At 42.1% G+C, this 16,129-nt stretch overlaps 1 protein-coding gene across 2 annotated transcripts; it reads left to right on the forward strand.

Moving 5' to 3' along the window:
- Window positions 1-2,098: 2,098 nt before the first annotated feature.
- mkln1 (muskelin 1, intracellular mediator containing kelch motifs) lies at window positions 2,099-12,797 on the forward strand. Of its 2 annotated transcripts, none has more exons than XM_088288698.1 (19): window positions 2,099-2,211; window positions 4,053-4,190; window positions 5,046-5,115; window positions 5,205-5,347; window positions 5,658-5,746; window positions 5,839-5,948; window positions 6,718-6,910; window positions 6,986-7,063; window positions 7,332-7,397; window positions 7,973-8,085; window positions 8,176-8,388; window positions 8,501-8,722; window positions 8,802-8,931; window positions 9,872-10,019; window positions 10,425-10,539; window positions 10,817-10,956; window positions 11,450-11,552; window positions 11,658-11,712; window positions 11,854-12,797. In XM_088288698.1, exons 2-19 carry the CDS (start codon window positions 4,111-4,113, stop codon window positions 11,973-11,975), a joined length of 2,190 nt encoding a protein of 729 aa, XP_088144824.1. In that variant the 5' UTR covers window positions 2,099-2,211; window positions 4,053-4,110; the 3' UTR covers window positions 11,976-12,797. The 2 variants fall into 2 exon arrangements, with proteins under 2 accessions (XP_088144824.1, XP_088144823.1); XM_088288697.1 differs by having other exon boundaries at window positions 2,106-2,211; window positions 6,986-7,102.
- The last annotated feature ends 3,332 nt before the right edge of the window (window positions 12,798-16,129 follow it).

Consider the following 16,129-nt stretch of genomic DNA (forward strand, 5'->3'; position numbering starts at 1 on the left):
TGCACAAGTGTGCACACCCTCCTTTAACCGAGGACGATGTTGTGTTCGGAATTAAACAGGACATTAGCGCACTACTCCTGCCACTATTTGCCTTCTATTAACCCCAAACAATCTTTAGATGTTCTAGTAGGCTTTTCCTGCTCAATAGATAGATCTACAGACAGTGTGATAATTGGACGGAGCAATACTCAGAACAAACACAAAGTCCAAAGAAACTCTGTCAATATCTGTCTGTCCATCCGTCCATCAATCATCCATCGACAGTGTGGTAACCGGATTGAACATCGATCTATCTATCGATCTAGTCGAACAACTTCCAGATCGAGAACCCTAACTTGTACTGTGTGACTGATGTTTGGTTTGTTGCCACGGGATACGTTAAGTTAATTGCTTTTTATTTTTAAATGTAAAAATTAAATAAAGAAATAAATAATAAAATAGACCCCCCCTCCACCCCCCGATGACAACTTGTTTCCGTGTTCGCGGATGTTTTCAGGATATTTCCAGTCCTGCCCGCGGCCGTTGCGCTTGATGATCAAAACACGCGGTATTTTTTTTTTTTGCCCCCCCCCCTCTCACTCCTTATTCCCACTTGTTTACTTCCATTTCGATGTGCGCAACAGCACCTGGAATGCGGACACTGGTGGCGAACGAGAGAATGAACACGTAATCTCCCCTGTGTGGGAGAACTAGTTCTTAACGCGTTTACGCGCGACCAAAGCCAAGTCAAAACGAACTGTCAAACGTATGCGCAAAAACGCACCTGCGACAAAAGCGCACATGCAGCCGCTTGGCGCACATCAGCAAGGAGAGAAAATAACTTCACTCACACTCAAAAAGGCGCTGCTCCGGGACCGCGATGTTTCCTCCGTCAATTTGTTTTGAAAGCGCGTCACAGCTGCTGGCAGGTGGATTGTATAACCGACAAGTCCGAGTCCCGCGTTCCCGATCCTCGCTCCCCCCCCAGTCGTGAAATGACTCCGCGCGTTTTTGTTCCTCCGCCGCCCCCCTCTTTTTCCCCTCACCACTCCGAGCCCAAGAAGAAGTGGCCTCGCTCCCTCGCTCGCTGTGTTCCTGCCCGGTCATGATATCATGTCCATGTGACACGCTCGGGCCTCCGTCAGTGGCAGCTTAAAGGGGCCTCCCACGTGATGGCTTCTCGCGAAAAAGGGTGTTTAAAAAAAAAAAAAAAAACAGAAAGAGAGAAAAACTCTGATGGCACCTGGGCCGGTGGGCTGTGCTTTTACCGGAAAGATGATGACGAGCGTGTGGTGATGTCACCGGGAGCCATTGCAAAAATATGACGCTGCAGTCATGATGATGATGATGATGAGGAGGAGGAGGAATGGATGAGATCAAACCTGGTGCTTTTAATGCTACAACAAAGGTTATTATTATAACATCCTCTAACCACAACTAAAAATAATAGTTATAATTATCCTGAACATAACTCCAATGTAAAATTATAGTTCATAATTACAATTCATTATAATTATTATTTTTGAGACTGATCACCAGGAACAAAAGAATATCAAGTTATGATTATTAAGAAAACGTTACAATATTATAATACCACTTCAAAATAATAATACCATTTTAAAAGTAATAACAGAGCTGGGCAGTCCATCCTGGGGGCGGAACAGTCCGGCCCGGCTGGTCGGCCTTTTTTTTTTTTTTTTTTTTTTTTTTTTTTTGCACAGGGATTGACAATTTTTTAAAAAAGGGTTCAATTAACAAAGGCTGGAGGTGGATTTTAGTCCGGAAGAAAGAAGAAGAAAAAGACAAAAAAGACCATAATGAAGTAAGCGGATTTGAATAGTAAACTAGCCAGCTAATATTTAAATAAACCTCTACCGTTAGCATTTCTCCCATGGCAGCGTCATTCACAGACATTTTTTTTTTTTTTTGGGAGGGGTGCTGTCCGGTGCTGACAATTTTTAGGAATAAGGCCAGAGGGTCAAAGCTGGAACCGTACCAAAGTAGCAGGGTGTGGGACTGACCGGTAAAAAAGGGTCAAGTGCCCTGCTCTGAATAATAATAATAAGTATTATTGTTATCATCCACACAGGCTGTGCTGGATCGTATCCCAGCTGACTACTGGCAAAGAGCTCACTAGGCCCTGAACTGGTCACCAGTCACAGGACACACACAGACGCCCTCACTGAGAAGAAACCGACCCCACGCTGCCCGCACACAAGTGCGAATGTACCTGTAAGTATTATTATGATTACAAATTATCATTATATAATTAGAACTATTTACCAATTAAGATTTTCCAATGTGGCTAGGATGCCCTGCCATTGCCTCGCGGCACTGCCTTGTCATGTTTCTCATATTTCCATTCATTCAAAACAGTACATCAATTCAAATCTGTTGCAAGAAATCTTACTCATCCTGAGTGTAACAAGAGGACCGTAAATCACAAATCTCCTCCTTATAACCTCCCATGCTGGGCAAAAAAAAAAAAAAATGGAACAATGTTGTCTCTGTGTCTGCCTCAAAGATTAATTTTCTCCAATGGTTAAAAAAAAAAAAAAAAAAAAAAAGATCATTCACATGCAAACTTGTGACATTGCGTTTACTATTTTTTTTTTTATTAATCATGAGTCATATACATCCTATACTTCTGTTTTGGCTTTGTGCCATAAATCCCATTATAGAACATAGAATAATGCATGCAATGCAAAATGTTGTTGTAAATCACATAAAGATATTATTATCACCATGACACATTTATTGCGGACCAATTTTCCAAACAAACGGTCCAACGAAACCATTAAAGCGATAGAATTACAGGGCTCGATCGGATTAAAGTGATGCTTTATTTAATGTACATGAGGAGGTCAGGACACGCCCCCAAGAAGAAGTGGCGCAGGAGTGGGGGACTCGAGCGTTGCGGGAGATGAGTCGTGCCTTGGAGTACAATAAGATGATGTAGAGGAGAGCCCTTTATCGGGAATAGATATTAGTCATCTGATGATGCATCTGCAGTGTTTGTGTCCGCCGACTCGATGTGTCGTGAAAGGCTGACATCACTCTCAAAAGTTGCTTTATAAAACTATTATAAAGTGAAAATTTCTTGCACGAGGGCAGCACGTCCCACTGACAGTACATTTAAAACGGTTAGCAAAAGTCTACACACCCCTGTTCATATTCCAGGTTTTTGTATTGTAAAAAATTAGATCCAGGTCAATCATTTCAAATCTTTTACTACCGTTACTTTGACCTATAACCTTTTACAACTCATCTGACAAAGAGAGAAACATTTTGCTGTGGTTGCACAAGTGTGCACACCCTCCTTCAACCGAGGACGATGTTGTGTTTGGAATTAAACAGGACATTAGCGCACTACTCCTGCCACCATTTGCCTTCTATTAACCCCAAACGATCTTCAGATGTTCTAGTAGGCTTTTCCTGCTCAATCGATAGATAAATAGATAGATAAATAGAAAGAAAAGAAAAATACTCCATGTTCACATCCAGACTGTGTTAAATGACCCAAGGTTGCTTACTAGAAAGCAACAGAATTGTTATTTTCTGTTTTTACTGATATAACTTACATGCAGATCTAATAATCACAGAATTTGACCATTTCCGTTCAATGACTTGCGTGGGTATTGAATTCTTAGTTTGACAAATTTACAGCGAGTGCGTACGTGGATTGTGGTTATGTGCTTATTTTTCACGCGGCTGTACGTACGTGACGCGTGTTTGTCGCCGCCATATTTGTCAGGGCAAGCGTGCTCGTTCTGTGAATGTAGGGCGTGCGTTTTTTTTTTGTATTAAAGCCCTACCACGTCTCAGAAATTCCCTCCTAACGTCAATGCATACAGTACTTATTATATTCGCCAATTTGTTATGAGTGTTCATTTATAAGATGCATTCTTAACGTGTGTAATAAAACCATTATATTGTGAAGTAAAAATATGCATTTGTTGTTCTTTGGGATGTTGTTTTAAGAGATGCTAAGGACGTTAAATAGATTAAATATGATAACCATGAAAGGAAATGCAAATTATGTGAACCGAAAAAATGTGCTGTGTGTCTTTTAGGGCCAACGCGCCTCTTCCTTAGCTCCCCCCGCTTGTTTTTTTTCCTTCCTGCAACAAGATGGCTGTCGTTCCAGAGAGCAGAGTTCTCACGTTCAACGTTTTTAAATGGAGCTCGTACTCCTCCACGTATTTACCCGAGTGAGTAATTTCCACATTCGTCTGCCCGCTATCTGCATTTAGGCCCTTTGCAATGTCCTGTGAGCACCGAGTTAGTGAGCTTTTTGGCCTCGCACCTCGTCTGAAATCTATGCTAGCTAGCTTTGGCTAACGATGCTAGCGACATTTTTTTGGAATCATTCGTGGCAGAAACTCAGTACGAATGATATTTTAGATTCGTTTAGTCGGTTCTGGGAAATATATATATAGTCACTCAGTGACACTACCTTCAAATATTACTTTCCCCTCCCTTATTATGTGCATTACGTCTCGTTTTAACGACATGGCGGTGTGTCGATGTATCCTGTACTATTTATTGCACTTTTTCCTCTCTCTGCATTTTGAATAAATATTCATCGCAGTGTAATTGACAACAGAAGAAAAGGGGCATGCAGGACCACCATGATGCATGCCGGAAACATTTGAACTCTGTAAAACGATGCACTACATTTACTTGTACTTTTCGGCTAATACAAAAGTGGGTACTTAAAAAGTAGGACATTAAATATGACGTTTTATTACATCCTAAATGCTGAGGTGACTGGTTTCGACGAGCAACCCCCCCTCCACATAACATGATAGTAATGGCATCACACGTTATAATAAATCACAATATTAGACCGTTATTTTAAAAAATTTACACCAACTACCCTCTAATCAAAACATGCACCAGCAAGCAATTCTTGATGATTAAAAGCATGTGTATTTATCGTTAAGTTAAAAGTACATACATAACTACAACTGAACTGTACTTGTGCAGTGATTCTTTCGCCGTATTTTCTTTTTAGTATTTACTTGACTCTTGCTTTCCTTTCTTTCTTTTTTTCTTTTTTATAGGAACATTTTGGTGGACAAACCTAATGATCAGTCGTCCAGATGGTCATCTGAGAGCAATTACCCTCCACAGGTAATTAATAATGCTGCAAAATGCCCCTTTTTAGCCAGTGTTGCATAACTTCCACTGTCTTTTTGAGCTTATTCAACTGCTTTTTGCAGTTTTTAATCTTGAAGCTGGAGAGGCCTGCGATTGTTCAGAGCATCACCTTCGGGAAGTACGAGAAAACGCACGTCTGCAACCTGAAGAAGTTCAAGGTGTTCGGTGGCATGAGTGAAGAAAACATGACAGAGCTTTTGTCCAGGTGAGCTTCACCTGCTTACAAATACTGGCTCATATGAAAATGTTATTTATTTATGGTAAAGGAGAACATATTATGAAAAGTTCAATTTTTAATTACTGGACTACAAATAAACTGGTGTTTTGGTTTATATGTTTTAATGTGTGCTGTGACCATGCTAGTAATACAAAGCGCCCAAATCTCTAATGAAGGAGAAAAAGAAAAGCCTAATATATCTAATTTAACCGATTTTCCCAGCATGTGCGAGAATTCACCACGTACAACTATCGAAATAGTGAAAGTGCGGTCTCTTTTATATCTTCCCCTCTGCCAGTGGCCTTAAGAACGACTACAACAAGGAAACATTCACCTTAAAGCACAAGATTGACGAGCAGATGTTTCCCTGCAGATTTGTCAAAATAGGTGAGGAGCGCTTTGCTTGGAGGCAAATCTAATGTTGGCCTTCTCAAGCTGTTTGCCCTGATTTTTTTTTTTTTTCATGCGCTGTCTTTCAGTGCCTCTGATGTCATGGGGTCCGAGTTTTAACTTCAGCATCTGGTACATTGAGCTGCATGGTATCGAGGATCCGGATGTAGTGCAGCCCTGCCTTAACTGGTACAGCAAGGTAAGATGGAGGCTTGAGTATTTAAAAAAAATAAAAATAAAATGAAGGCTAATATTTTTTTTTTGTGCCAAAAAATGCCTTCATATATTTACATTCATTAGTTTTTGTTTTTAGATTTATAATACCTTTAGAATAGTTCTGGTTGACCGGCAACATAACAGGAAGGGAAATTTTTTTTCATATTTGCTGCATTTAATGAATGATTGTTCTTCACTCCCCACTTTGATTTTCACTGTTGAACTGAACAGAGTTTAGTTGCAAGCTAATTTTACTTTTACACGTCATGGGCATGTTTACTAAGGAATATACATTTTAGTGGTAGAAAATGCCAACGAATCATTTTTATTTATGTGTGTGTGTGTGTGTGTGTGCGCAAATCCGGGTGATATGTTTATCATTCATATTTATACTTGATTTATGAAACATGATTTTTTTTTTTACATGGCTTTAGGTCTAGTCCTGAAAATGTATTTATTTTATTTTTTACATTTTCTGCTTCTTTAGCCAGCAAATTAGCTCAGACTGGATCTCTAGCACCCTCTGCTGGCCTTACCTAGTTACTACTTCTACATAGTTCACTTGTTTTCCTCATTTGCGTCCTTCTCACGATTGCCTTAATTTTAATGAAACGGTTGAAAAATTTTGCATGTCTATGCCCTTTTTATGACGCGCTAATTTATTTAGGAGCCCATTTAAGTTGAAATATACTATCATCCTAGTAAGTAAAGCTGGGCAGTGAGTATCAAGTGTCTTAATTCTGTATTTGCAGTACAGGGAACAGGAAGCCATCCGCCTTTGCCTCAAACACTTCCGTCAACACAACTACACCGAGGCCTTCGAGTCCCTGCAGAAGAAGACACGCATAGCTCTTGAACACCCCATGCTCACCCACCTGCACGACCGCCTGGTGCTGCAAGGCGATTTCGACGCCTGCGAGGATCTCATTGACAAAGCCGTCCGAGGTCCGGTCCCGTTTCAGCGAATCCCGTTTATTTGTCCAGTTCATGTGTGCGCTGATGCCACTTCTCTCTTCTTAGACGGTTTGTTTAACCAGTATATCAGCCAGCAGGAGTACAAGCCCAGGTGGAGTCAGATCATCCCCAAATGCAACAAAGGTACAAGCGCCCAAGAAATCAACAGAGACGACATGAACAGTGAGGCCATCTATTAAAAGTGGGACTTATCCAAACATTTCAGAATCATGTCAAAGCTGCGACGCTAAAACAATGTCGCCTTCCTCTTTGTGTTTCTGTGTGTGTGTGTGTCGCTGAACTTTCAACCTTTCAACTCATTCCACGTCATCCTCTTGCTTTCCGATCTCCGCCCACCTGCAACCCATGCTCACATGCCTTCTTTGTACATGCCTTCCTCTGCTCTCCACAGGCGACGGTGACGACAACAGGCCGGGGATGAGGGGAGGACATCAAATGGTCATTGACGTTCAGACTGGTGAGAGCGCACACACACGCACACACACACACATGCAGTGTTCTGACTTGGCTGTTTTAACCAGGCGAAACGCTCTGACTCATTTCCTCCTCCGCACAACTCTTGCGACGCTTTATTTGTGTTTAATCAGATGATTCCGTATCGTTTGGCGGTTGATGCGTACTTCCCTGCTGGAAGCGTGCGTGCCTGCGTGCGAGCGAGTGACACGTTATTGTCTGCCGAGCCAAGAGAAGGGCTTTGTTTCAGCAAGGCACACACTGACCTTTTGTCTAGTTGGATGTTTGCACAAGAGTTAGATTTTCATTTTTGGGGGAAAATGGAGATGGCTCAGAGAGCATTCCTTTTAAAGCCGTTAACCATGATTCCACGACTGTTTATCTGCAAATCGGGGCATTCGCCCCTGTAGACGCAATGCCTCAATTAGTTCCTCCACTTCATTTCCACTTGCCTCACACCATAACTAACCTTTGAACATTCTCGGACCGCAACTATAGGTATCATTTCACATTGTTTGTGTGACATGACATTATTATGTCAGCTTTGGACATTTCTCAAGCATCAGTTGTGTCCCGCAGAGACGGTGTACTTGTTTGGCGGCTGGGATGGCACGCAGGACCTTGCCGACTTCTGGGCTTACAGCGTTCAGGAGAACCAGTGGGTCTGCATCTCCAGGGACACTGAGAAAGAAGTAATGTGACCAGAACACATGAGGCGAAAAGTCTGGAATTATGTGTAGAGCGTTTCTCACAAACTTTTAACGAGCCCGTGTTTTGATCAGAACGGCCCGAGTGCTCGCTCCTGCCATAAGATGTGCATCGACTCGCAGCGGCGCCAGATCTACACGCTGGGCCGCTACCTGGACTCCAGTGTCAGGAACAGCAAGTCCTTAAAGAGCGACTTCTACCGCTACGACATCGACGTCAACACGTGGGCGCTCCTCAGCGAGGACACGGCGGCCGACGGCGGGCCCAAGCTGGTGTTCGACCACCAGGTAACCAAAGTTTGTTGACGTCGTTGTCATTGAAATACAAAACTCAATCCAAAACGCCGCCTCCAGCGTCAGCCTCATGTCTCCTTCCCTCGCCGTTTTGTCATCCAAACAGATGTGCATGGACTCGGAAAAGCACATGATCTATACGTTTGGGGGCCGGATATTAACGTGCAACGGCAGCGTGGAGGACAGCCGCACGTCCGAGCCGCAGTTCAGCGGCCTTTACGCCTACCACTGTCAAGCGGCCACGTGGAGCATCCTGCGGGAAGATTCGTGCAACGCCGGGCCGGAGGATATCCAGTCACGTATCGGACATTGCATGCTCTTCCACACCGTGAGTCTGCAAAACGAATCGTCCTGTCTGATGAGCTTGTATCTTCATCACGCTTCCCTCTCTCTGTTGTCACTCTCAGAGAAACCGCTGTCTCTATGTGTTTGGGGGTCAGAGATCAAAGACCTACCTCAATGATTTCTTCAGCTACGACGTGGATGGCGATCACGTCGAGATCATATCTGACGGCACCAAGAAGGACTCGGGCATGGGTAAGAGTTGACTTCGGTTCAAGTGATGTGGCCTTTTTTTTTTTTCTTATTCTGAGCAAGTACTGAATTTGTGAGTGTTTGAAAAGAGGGAGGGGGTGGAAAAGTTGCTGACTTGGCAACACTGACAGCTTTCGGAACGTAGCTCCTCGCTGTTCTCAGCCATGTTGTTTGTTGTCAACATGGGCAAAAAAAAAAAAAAAAAGTCATCAAATTCTAATTAATTGCTAATATCTATAAATCACTCAGTGCCCCGAAAAAAATATGCTGCGCAATCTGGACACCATAAGAGATGACAAATTGCCAGCAACAGTGTGCAAATGCATAAAAACAACTGAAAGGGACGGAAGGAAGGAAGTGGTCAGCGCAAACAGTTGCTTCTTTGTGTCTTGTAAATCTCTCTCACTCTCATGTGAGCGAATGCGCAGCTCAGGCAGCGCTGCTGTAGCCTCGTCGCTGACGTCCGTCGACAGAGCCAGCCTTTATCGCCGCTCGTGAATATTTGCCAAAGTACAGTCACTGTTGGCGAGATTGAATGAACCGCTGTTTTAGAGCTGGAAAAAAAAATAATAATGTCCGGTTGGGAGTCTTACGATTGCAAGCTAAATGGATGTATCTCGAGTAAGCCTGTTCTGCTTTTTAACCGGCGTGTAAATGACGATTGGGCGCCTCGAAAAGGCTCCAAGAAATGATCGTAATGAAGTATTCATTTTGCTTTCTTGCTAGTTTGTGAAACGTGATTTGTTGACCGTCATATAAAGAGCTGAACAGGGGGATTTTACTGCAAATGAGGCGTAAGGGAGGATTTGAAAGTCAGGCTGAATTTGCATGCTGTGCACTCCGGTCTGTTGCCATGGCGACACACTGTTAAGTTTTCCTCTTTTTTTTTTTTTAGAGCCTCTTATTCTGCCGCTTCGGTATTTTTCTCCCGTGTGCTCCCTAGTACCGATGACGGGCTTTACCCAGAGAGCCACCATCGACCCCGAGCTCAACGAGATCCACGTCCTGTCGGGCCTCAGCAAGGACAAAGACAAACGCGAGGAGAACGTCCGCAACTCTTTTTGGATCTATGACATCGCTCGCAACAACTGGTAGGCCACCCAACGGTGGGAGAGCAGCCCCTCGAGGGTGCAGCTGTGTGTGTGTGTTTGTGTCCTGTAATTGCACTCACCGTTTTGGAATCAGTGGTTGTGGAAAGCACAGGCCGTCCTCAATGTTCCAAAACACTGATTTTAGCTGTTCTTTGTCAAGCAGGCCAGCGAGACGTTTGATGCGGATGTGTGCTCATTGCTCTTTTGGCGAGCGTGTTGTCATTTGTTATCTCCACAAAGGAGGTTATGTTTTGTTCCTTTAATAACCCTCATGGGATTCATGAAGGAGTTTGGATTTTAACTAATAGTTCTATCTGAATGAAAACGAATATATACAAACTACAAATAATGGAATAGTTGATTGATGCTTACGTACTTCAACTTCTATTTGTGTTGCTATCCAAGGTCCTGCGTGTATAAGAACGACCAGGCCGTGAAGGAAAACCCCAGCAAGCTTATGCAGGAGGAGGAGCCGTGTCCGCGCTTCGCTCACCAGCTGGTCTATGACGAGATGCACAAGGTACGGGCTTTTATGTCACGCGCCACATTTCTGGCGAATAGTGACACGGCATAACTGCGGTGTGCATTTTTAACCTGATGCATTTTGTTAATGAACAAAAGGCTTGCTTCCAGAGACATTTTCAGGACTAAGGGATGTAAAGGGTTCACTGTCGGGTTTTAATTTCACTCCCAATGAGATGGCAGGCCATTCAGAGACCCATTAGTATACAAATAAGTCAGTTTTTCTATAATTAGTCTTCTTTTGTTGCTTGTTGGTCATTGGCGCTTGTTCCCAGGTGCATTACCTGTTTGGCGGCAATCCAGGCAAGTCTTGCTCTCCCAAAATGCGTCTGGATGACTTCTGGTCCCTGAAACTGTGTCGGCCCTCCAAGGAGTACCTGCTGCGCCACTGCAGATATCTCATCAGGAAGTACAGGTCTGCCAGTGGTCATGTCGCCGTCTGATGATCTGACATTATGCTACCAAAATATGGCCCAATCTTGATCCAGATTTGTTGCATTCATTCATAATGTTAATTAAGAAATGAATGAATTTATTGCACATGATGAAAATGGTTAAAATACAAATATTTGAACATTACAAAACACTTTTTACATTTTTTGAATTGATTAACTAAAAATATGAGAAAATGATAGGCCTTTTAGACATTTTATTGACTCGGTTTCTAAATTATAATTTAATTAAAATAGTAAAATAATTGTCAAAGCCTGATAATTATTTCATTGAGATAAAACTTTTTTCATACGCAGTTTAAGAATTTCAAATATTAAATAAAACAAAAAAATAAATGCTTGGTGCTTCTGCAGTTGGTACCAAACGGTGAGAGTTCATTTTGCGGGATTCAACTGCCATCTAGTGACTATTTATCAGAATTGCAGCACCACCGCTTTCTTTTTTTTTCTGGCCAGGTTTGAAGAAAAGGCGCAAACAGAGCCCCTGAGTGCCCTCAAATACCTGCAGGATAACCTGTCACTCACTGTGGACCACACAGACCCCGAGGAGACCAAAGAGGTACTGTATTTTTCTTCTTTGCAGATCTTTTTCTCACTTCAGATGCTGTTTTGACTTTGCTCCTGTATGGGATGATAATTCTCGCCAATTTATGTTGCGCTACAGTTCCAGCTCCTGCCCTCAGCTCTGTTCAAGTCCAGTAATGACTTCATCCCCTTGGGTAATACTCCAAACTTATTTTTTTCCTTTGCCGTCACGAGTCGGTGTTGCCATCATGGACATGGCTGCTCGAGTGCTTGACACAAAAGTGATTCAACTCACCTTTTGCTACTTACTGTGTTAAATGTTACCTGCCCTCCAGGTTTTTCCGACGTGGACCAGACGTACGCCCAGCGCACGCAGCTCTTCGACACGCTCGTTAACTTCTTCCCCGACAGCATGACGCCGCCCAAGGGCAACCTGGTGGACCTCATCACCCTTTAGACTTCCCTCCCTCAACTCCCCCCCGCCCCACCTTGCGACACACCACAGCCTCGCCCGCTTGGACATAAATGCAAAGAACACAGAAGGAAGCGAGAGCGAGAAACACCAGGTACTTTCCATTTCAAAGCTCCACGTCACAATCTGCTTCTGCCACCCTGAAATCGAGACACGCTTACCCTACACTGTGTTATACTAGAGTGGAATCAAGTGTGTGTGTGTGTGTGTGTGTGTGTGGGCGTGTGACGGGCAACTGCCAAACTCCTGTTTTTCCTCTTTCGCCTCGCCCATTTGCAGTTCAAATGTTTAATTAAGAGCACTCCATTGTACTCAGAGACCTAGTAACCTCAGCAATCAACAGCCTCCACCATACATGCTCATAATTTTATACACCGCCTATCATGACAGAATCTGCAAAAAAAAAAGTGAGCAAAAAAAAAAAAATTCTAAAAAGAAGTCTCGAAATGGATTATTTATTAGTAAGAAGTAGTGTTGGTATGTGGGTGAAAGACAGTTTCAACTACAAACATCACCTAAAATGTAAGAATTTGAATGGCACTCGTTGAACAAAACCTTTATTAATGGCTGATGATCCTCCCCACAATGACCGAAAGGAAAAGATTTCTCGTTGTTAGGGATATTTTCCAGAACCGCTGGAAAATAGGAGCGGGACTCTTCAAAGCAGACACAGAGAGATTGAATTTAACAAAAGGTATTTCTTATTACAGACGAAGCAAAACAGGAACAGTATACGTCTAGATATAACCAAAACGCAATACCGACAAAGTTCAACGGAAAGCGCTGGTGGGAAAACTCACTCCGGGGAAAAAAGCGCTTGCAAAAGGCAAGGAGCACAATGAACGTAAATCGCTTACCACAGAAGGGCAAGGAAGACCAATCGGCGAGCGAGCTCAACAGTTATCGTTCTGGTGGTCCACACGTGCAATAATCTTTGTTGGACTCTTTGACGCAATCATTCGTTCACAGTCTCTTTGTATTCTAGTTTGAACATCACCAATTCAGAAAGAGATAATCATTGCATGCAATAAATGTTGAGCTGTCTTTTATGCCTCAAATACCATCATGGCGTAAGTTTACAAGAGTTAAGTTGAGGCCCTTAGTTTTCGTGTGTAAGAATAAGCCCTTAACTGAATTGTGTAGTGCAAATGAAAGCTTTGCGATAATAATAATAAGAAGCATAAGGAGTCCACCCCCCCCCCAACCCTTTCATGCTACTTGAATAGAATTGTTTGGTGCTTTTCGGTTTCACCTGATATGTTCAGAAGTTACGCAATGTGGTTTGGACTTGTTCACGTGGATCCTCTGCGTCATGGGAGGCAATTATGTCAAAAGGAATATTTGGGCCACGGTGAAAAGTAAAAAAAAAAAACAAAAAAAAAAAAACGAGAGACTGTTAAGTACGATGATTACGAGAAAAAAATAATTTGATGCTGAAAGTAAAAAGTTATGATTTTACAAGAAAAGTCGATAGTGTTGCGAGAATTGTAACGTTATGAGTAAATTATTATGCAAAGTAAAAGTAGTGAAGTTTCTAGTAAAACGTCTAACAATGACATTAACTTCTTTTTCAGTTGTAATTTCTGTGATTCAGACTTTTTTCTCATTTTCCCAAAATTTATTTAACTCATTCACAACCAGCCCAGTAAAAAAAAAAATTTATTTTGACGTATTTATCCGTCAATGGTATTGAATGAGTTAAAGAAAACCACAATAGTGAGTAAAGCTTATCAACGAATGTCAAAACTACTTTTTTTCTAAATATGACTTTGTTTTATTTTTCTGAAGTACAGTAATACCCCGGTTATCGCGGTTAATGGGGACCGAGACCACCCGCGAAAACTGAAAATCCGCGAAGTAGCGGCGCACCTTCAAAAATGCTTTAAAAAAAAAAAGTGCGAAGTAGCGGCGCACCTTCAAAAATGCTTAAAAATAAATAAATAAATATATATATATATATATATATATATATATATATATATATATATATATATACGGGTAGAGAGAGAGAGAATGAAATTCATGTTATAACAAAAAAAAAATTATTATTAAAACTTATTTTTTTATTCCCCAGCCATTATTTTTGTATTTATTCAATTACTCCTTTTTGTATTTATTTAATTACTTGGACTTTTACCTGCTGGTACGCCGTCCGGTGTGCCCTGTGAAATGAAAGGTGGCATTCTTCATTTATTTATTTATTCATTTATTCATTCATAACTGACAGCCTCGCGCTGCGCTCGTGCCCGGGCGGAAGAGGTGCTCCTCTCCGGCTTAATCGTCACGCACGCCGGACCTGCTCCGCCGAAGCGTGTCTCCGTTCGGTTGAACTCGGTTTCATTTCGCCCCGCCCGTGCCCGGGGAGGGTGCTCCTATTCGGCGTAACTGTCACGCACGCCGGCCGGCCTCCTCCGGAGCTCTCGTACGGTCCGAACCGCGCGAAACGTCGCCCCGGATCGTGCCCGGGGGAACGTGCTCTTCTTCGTCCACTCTCCTCTTCGCCCACGCTCTTCTTCGGCGCACGCCGGCCGTCTAACCGCTCCAGCGCCCCCTCGTGCCGCTCAGCGAAACTACAATGCCCCCGAATATTTTTTAGACCCGCGAAGCACTCCGCGAAAGGTGAACCGCGAAGTAGCGGGGGTATTACTGTATGTCTGTTTCACTTTTTTCTCCTACATGTTAGTTTTCTCACTCTGTGATTTTATTCTCTTAATCATGCTGCCTTATTCTCATTTAGACTAGAATGGAAACAATATGAAGCATTTTTGTCCCAATTTCCTCTCTGGGGATTGATAAAGGATCATCTTAAACTCAATTTCTCATAAAAAATATTTTTTTTTTTTCTAATATTGCTTCTTAACACAATCCTAACATGACTTAAACTTGTAAAATGAGACTTTTATTTTCAATGATTTTTTTCCTCATGATTTTATAACTATACGACCGTTGAAAAAAAATTCCGCCAAAATTACTTGTCTTTTATTGACTTAATTCTCATTGCATATTTCAGTGTGGCCCTGATAATCCTTTCTAGAAACGGCATAGATGCGTACTAAATGGCGTATGTTTACTACATTGACGACTCGTCGTCATCACTCCAAGTAATGGGAGCTGGTGATTCCACTTTGTGCTTCTTTTACGTTAACACTGGTCATATTTTGTGTTGGAACAGGGCGTGTGTGTGTGTTTGTGTTGCCGTGTGACTGGGAAGAGGAGAAAAAAAAAAGTCAACAATAATTACTTTAAAAAAAAAAAAAATGTTCAAAAGCACCTTTTTTTTCTAAGCGATGCCAAATATTACTGTTTAAGTTCCTCCTCACCATCCCACATAGTCATCTATCTCGAGCCCTGGGTTGATCCGTGGCGTTCCCAGTTTGGTACTGTTCGATCTGTGAGCACTTCTCTGTGGAATGTGTAGAAAGCCTTGTAGTATTGCATTGTATGTAATGTAAATAATTAATAAAGATTGTATTTTGTTCAGGTTTTCTTATATTCTGACTCTTGTATATTCTTTCCCCTTGTCCTTACCTCTTGAGTACCTGTTCAAAATGCAATTTAACTCCTTTATGTGGAAAAAAAAAAAAACTTTATTCGGGAAAAAGTAGTGAAAACTTACAATTTACAACTTCCAGTGTGTCAGACTCCTGTTCACTTCTATAAGCAAAACAACCATAAATACAAAAAGTACAAATATTGGGAACATACTTTGGTGAAACATCAAACACATAAAAACAAAAATGTCTGGCTTTGATTAACAGATGTAATTAGCCCCCAGATATTCACAGTTCACTATTCACAATTTCTCTTGTGCGCGTGTGTGTGTGTGTGTGTGTGTGAGGGGGGGATCCGTTGTTTCCCCGTTTAGTGTTCTTTCTGCAACTCCATAAAATGCCACAAGACGGCGCCAAAGCGCGGTCTAATTGGTAACGCCTCAAGGAAGCATGCTGAATTCCTCAATCGTGATGCGAGACAAGCTTTGTATGTCAGAGGAGCTAAATTTAACCTGGGTTGTGATAAAGTGTTTTGGAATATTTACAGTTTAAATTATTAATACATTGTTGGCAATTATCAACATTTTAGGGCCGTGCCAATTGCGATTGGGGAATTACTGTAGTTTAAAGTTGAGATCAATTAATTGT

The sequence above is a fragment of the Idiotropiscis lumnitzeri genome, chromosome 2 (genome assembly GCF_059441095.1).
Source record: "Idiotropiscis lumnitzeri isolate Australia: NSW breed Sydney's pygmy pipehorse chromosome 2, RoL_Ilum_1.0, whole genome shotgun sequence".
NCBI classification, from domain to species: Eukaryota; Metazoa; Chordata; class Actinopteri; order Syngnathiformes; family Syngnathidae; genus Idiotropiscis; species Idiotropiscis lumnitzeri.

Bases quoted from the DNA above. Each gene is read 5' to 3' on its own strand.
- mkln1 (XM_088288697.1), top strand. From the start codon at position 4,111: ATGGCTGTCGTTCCAGAGAGCAGAGTTCTCACGTTCAACGTTTTTAAA. The intron at 8,389-8,500 runs GTAACCAAAGTT...TCATCCAAACAG, and splicing joins AGCTGGTGTTCGACCACCAG to ATGTGCATGGACTCGGAAAA. The intron at 11,713-11,853 runs GTAATACTCCAA...CCTGCCCTCCAG, and splicing joins TAATGACTTCATCCCCTTGG to GTTTTTCCGACGTGGACCAG.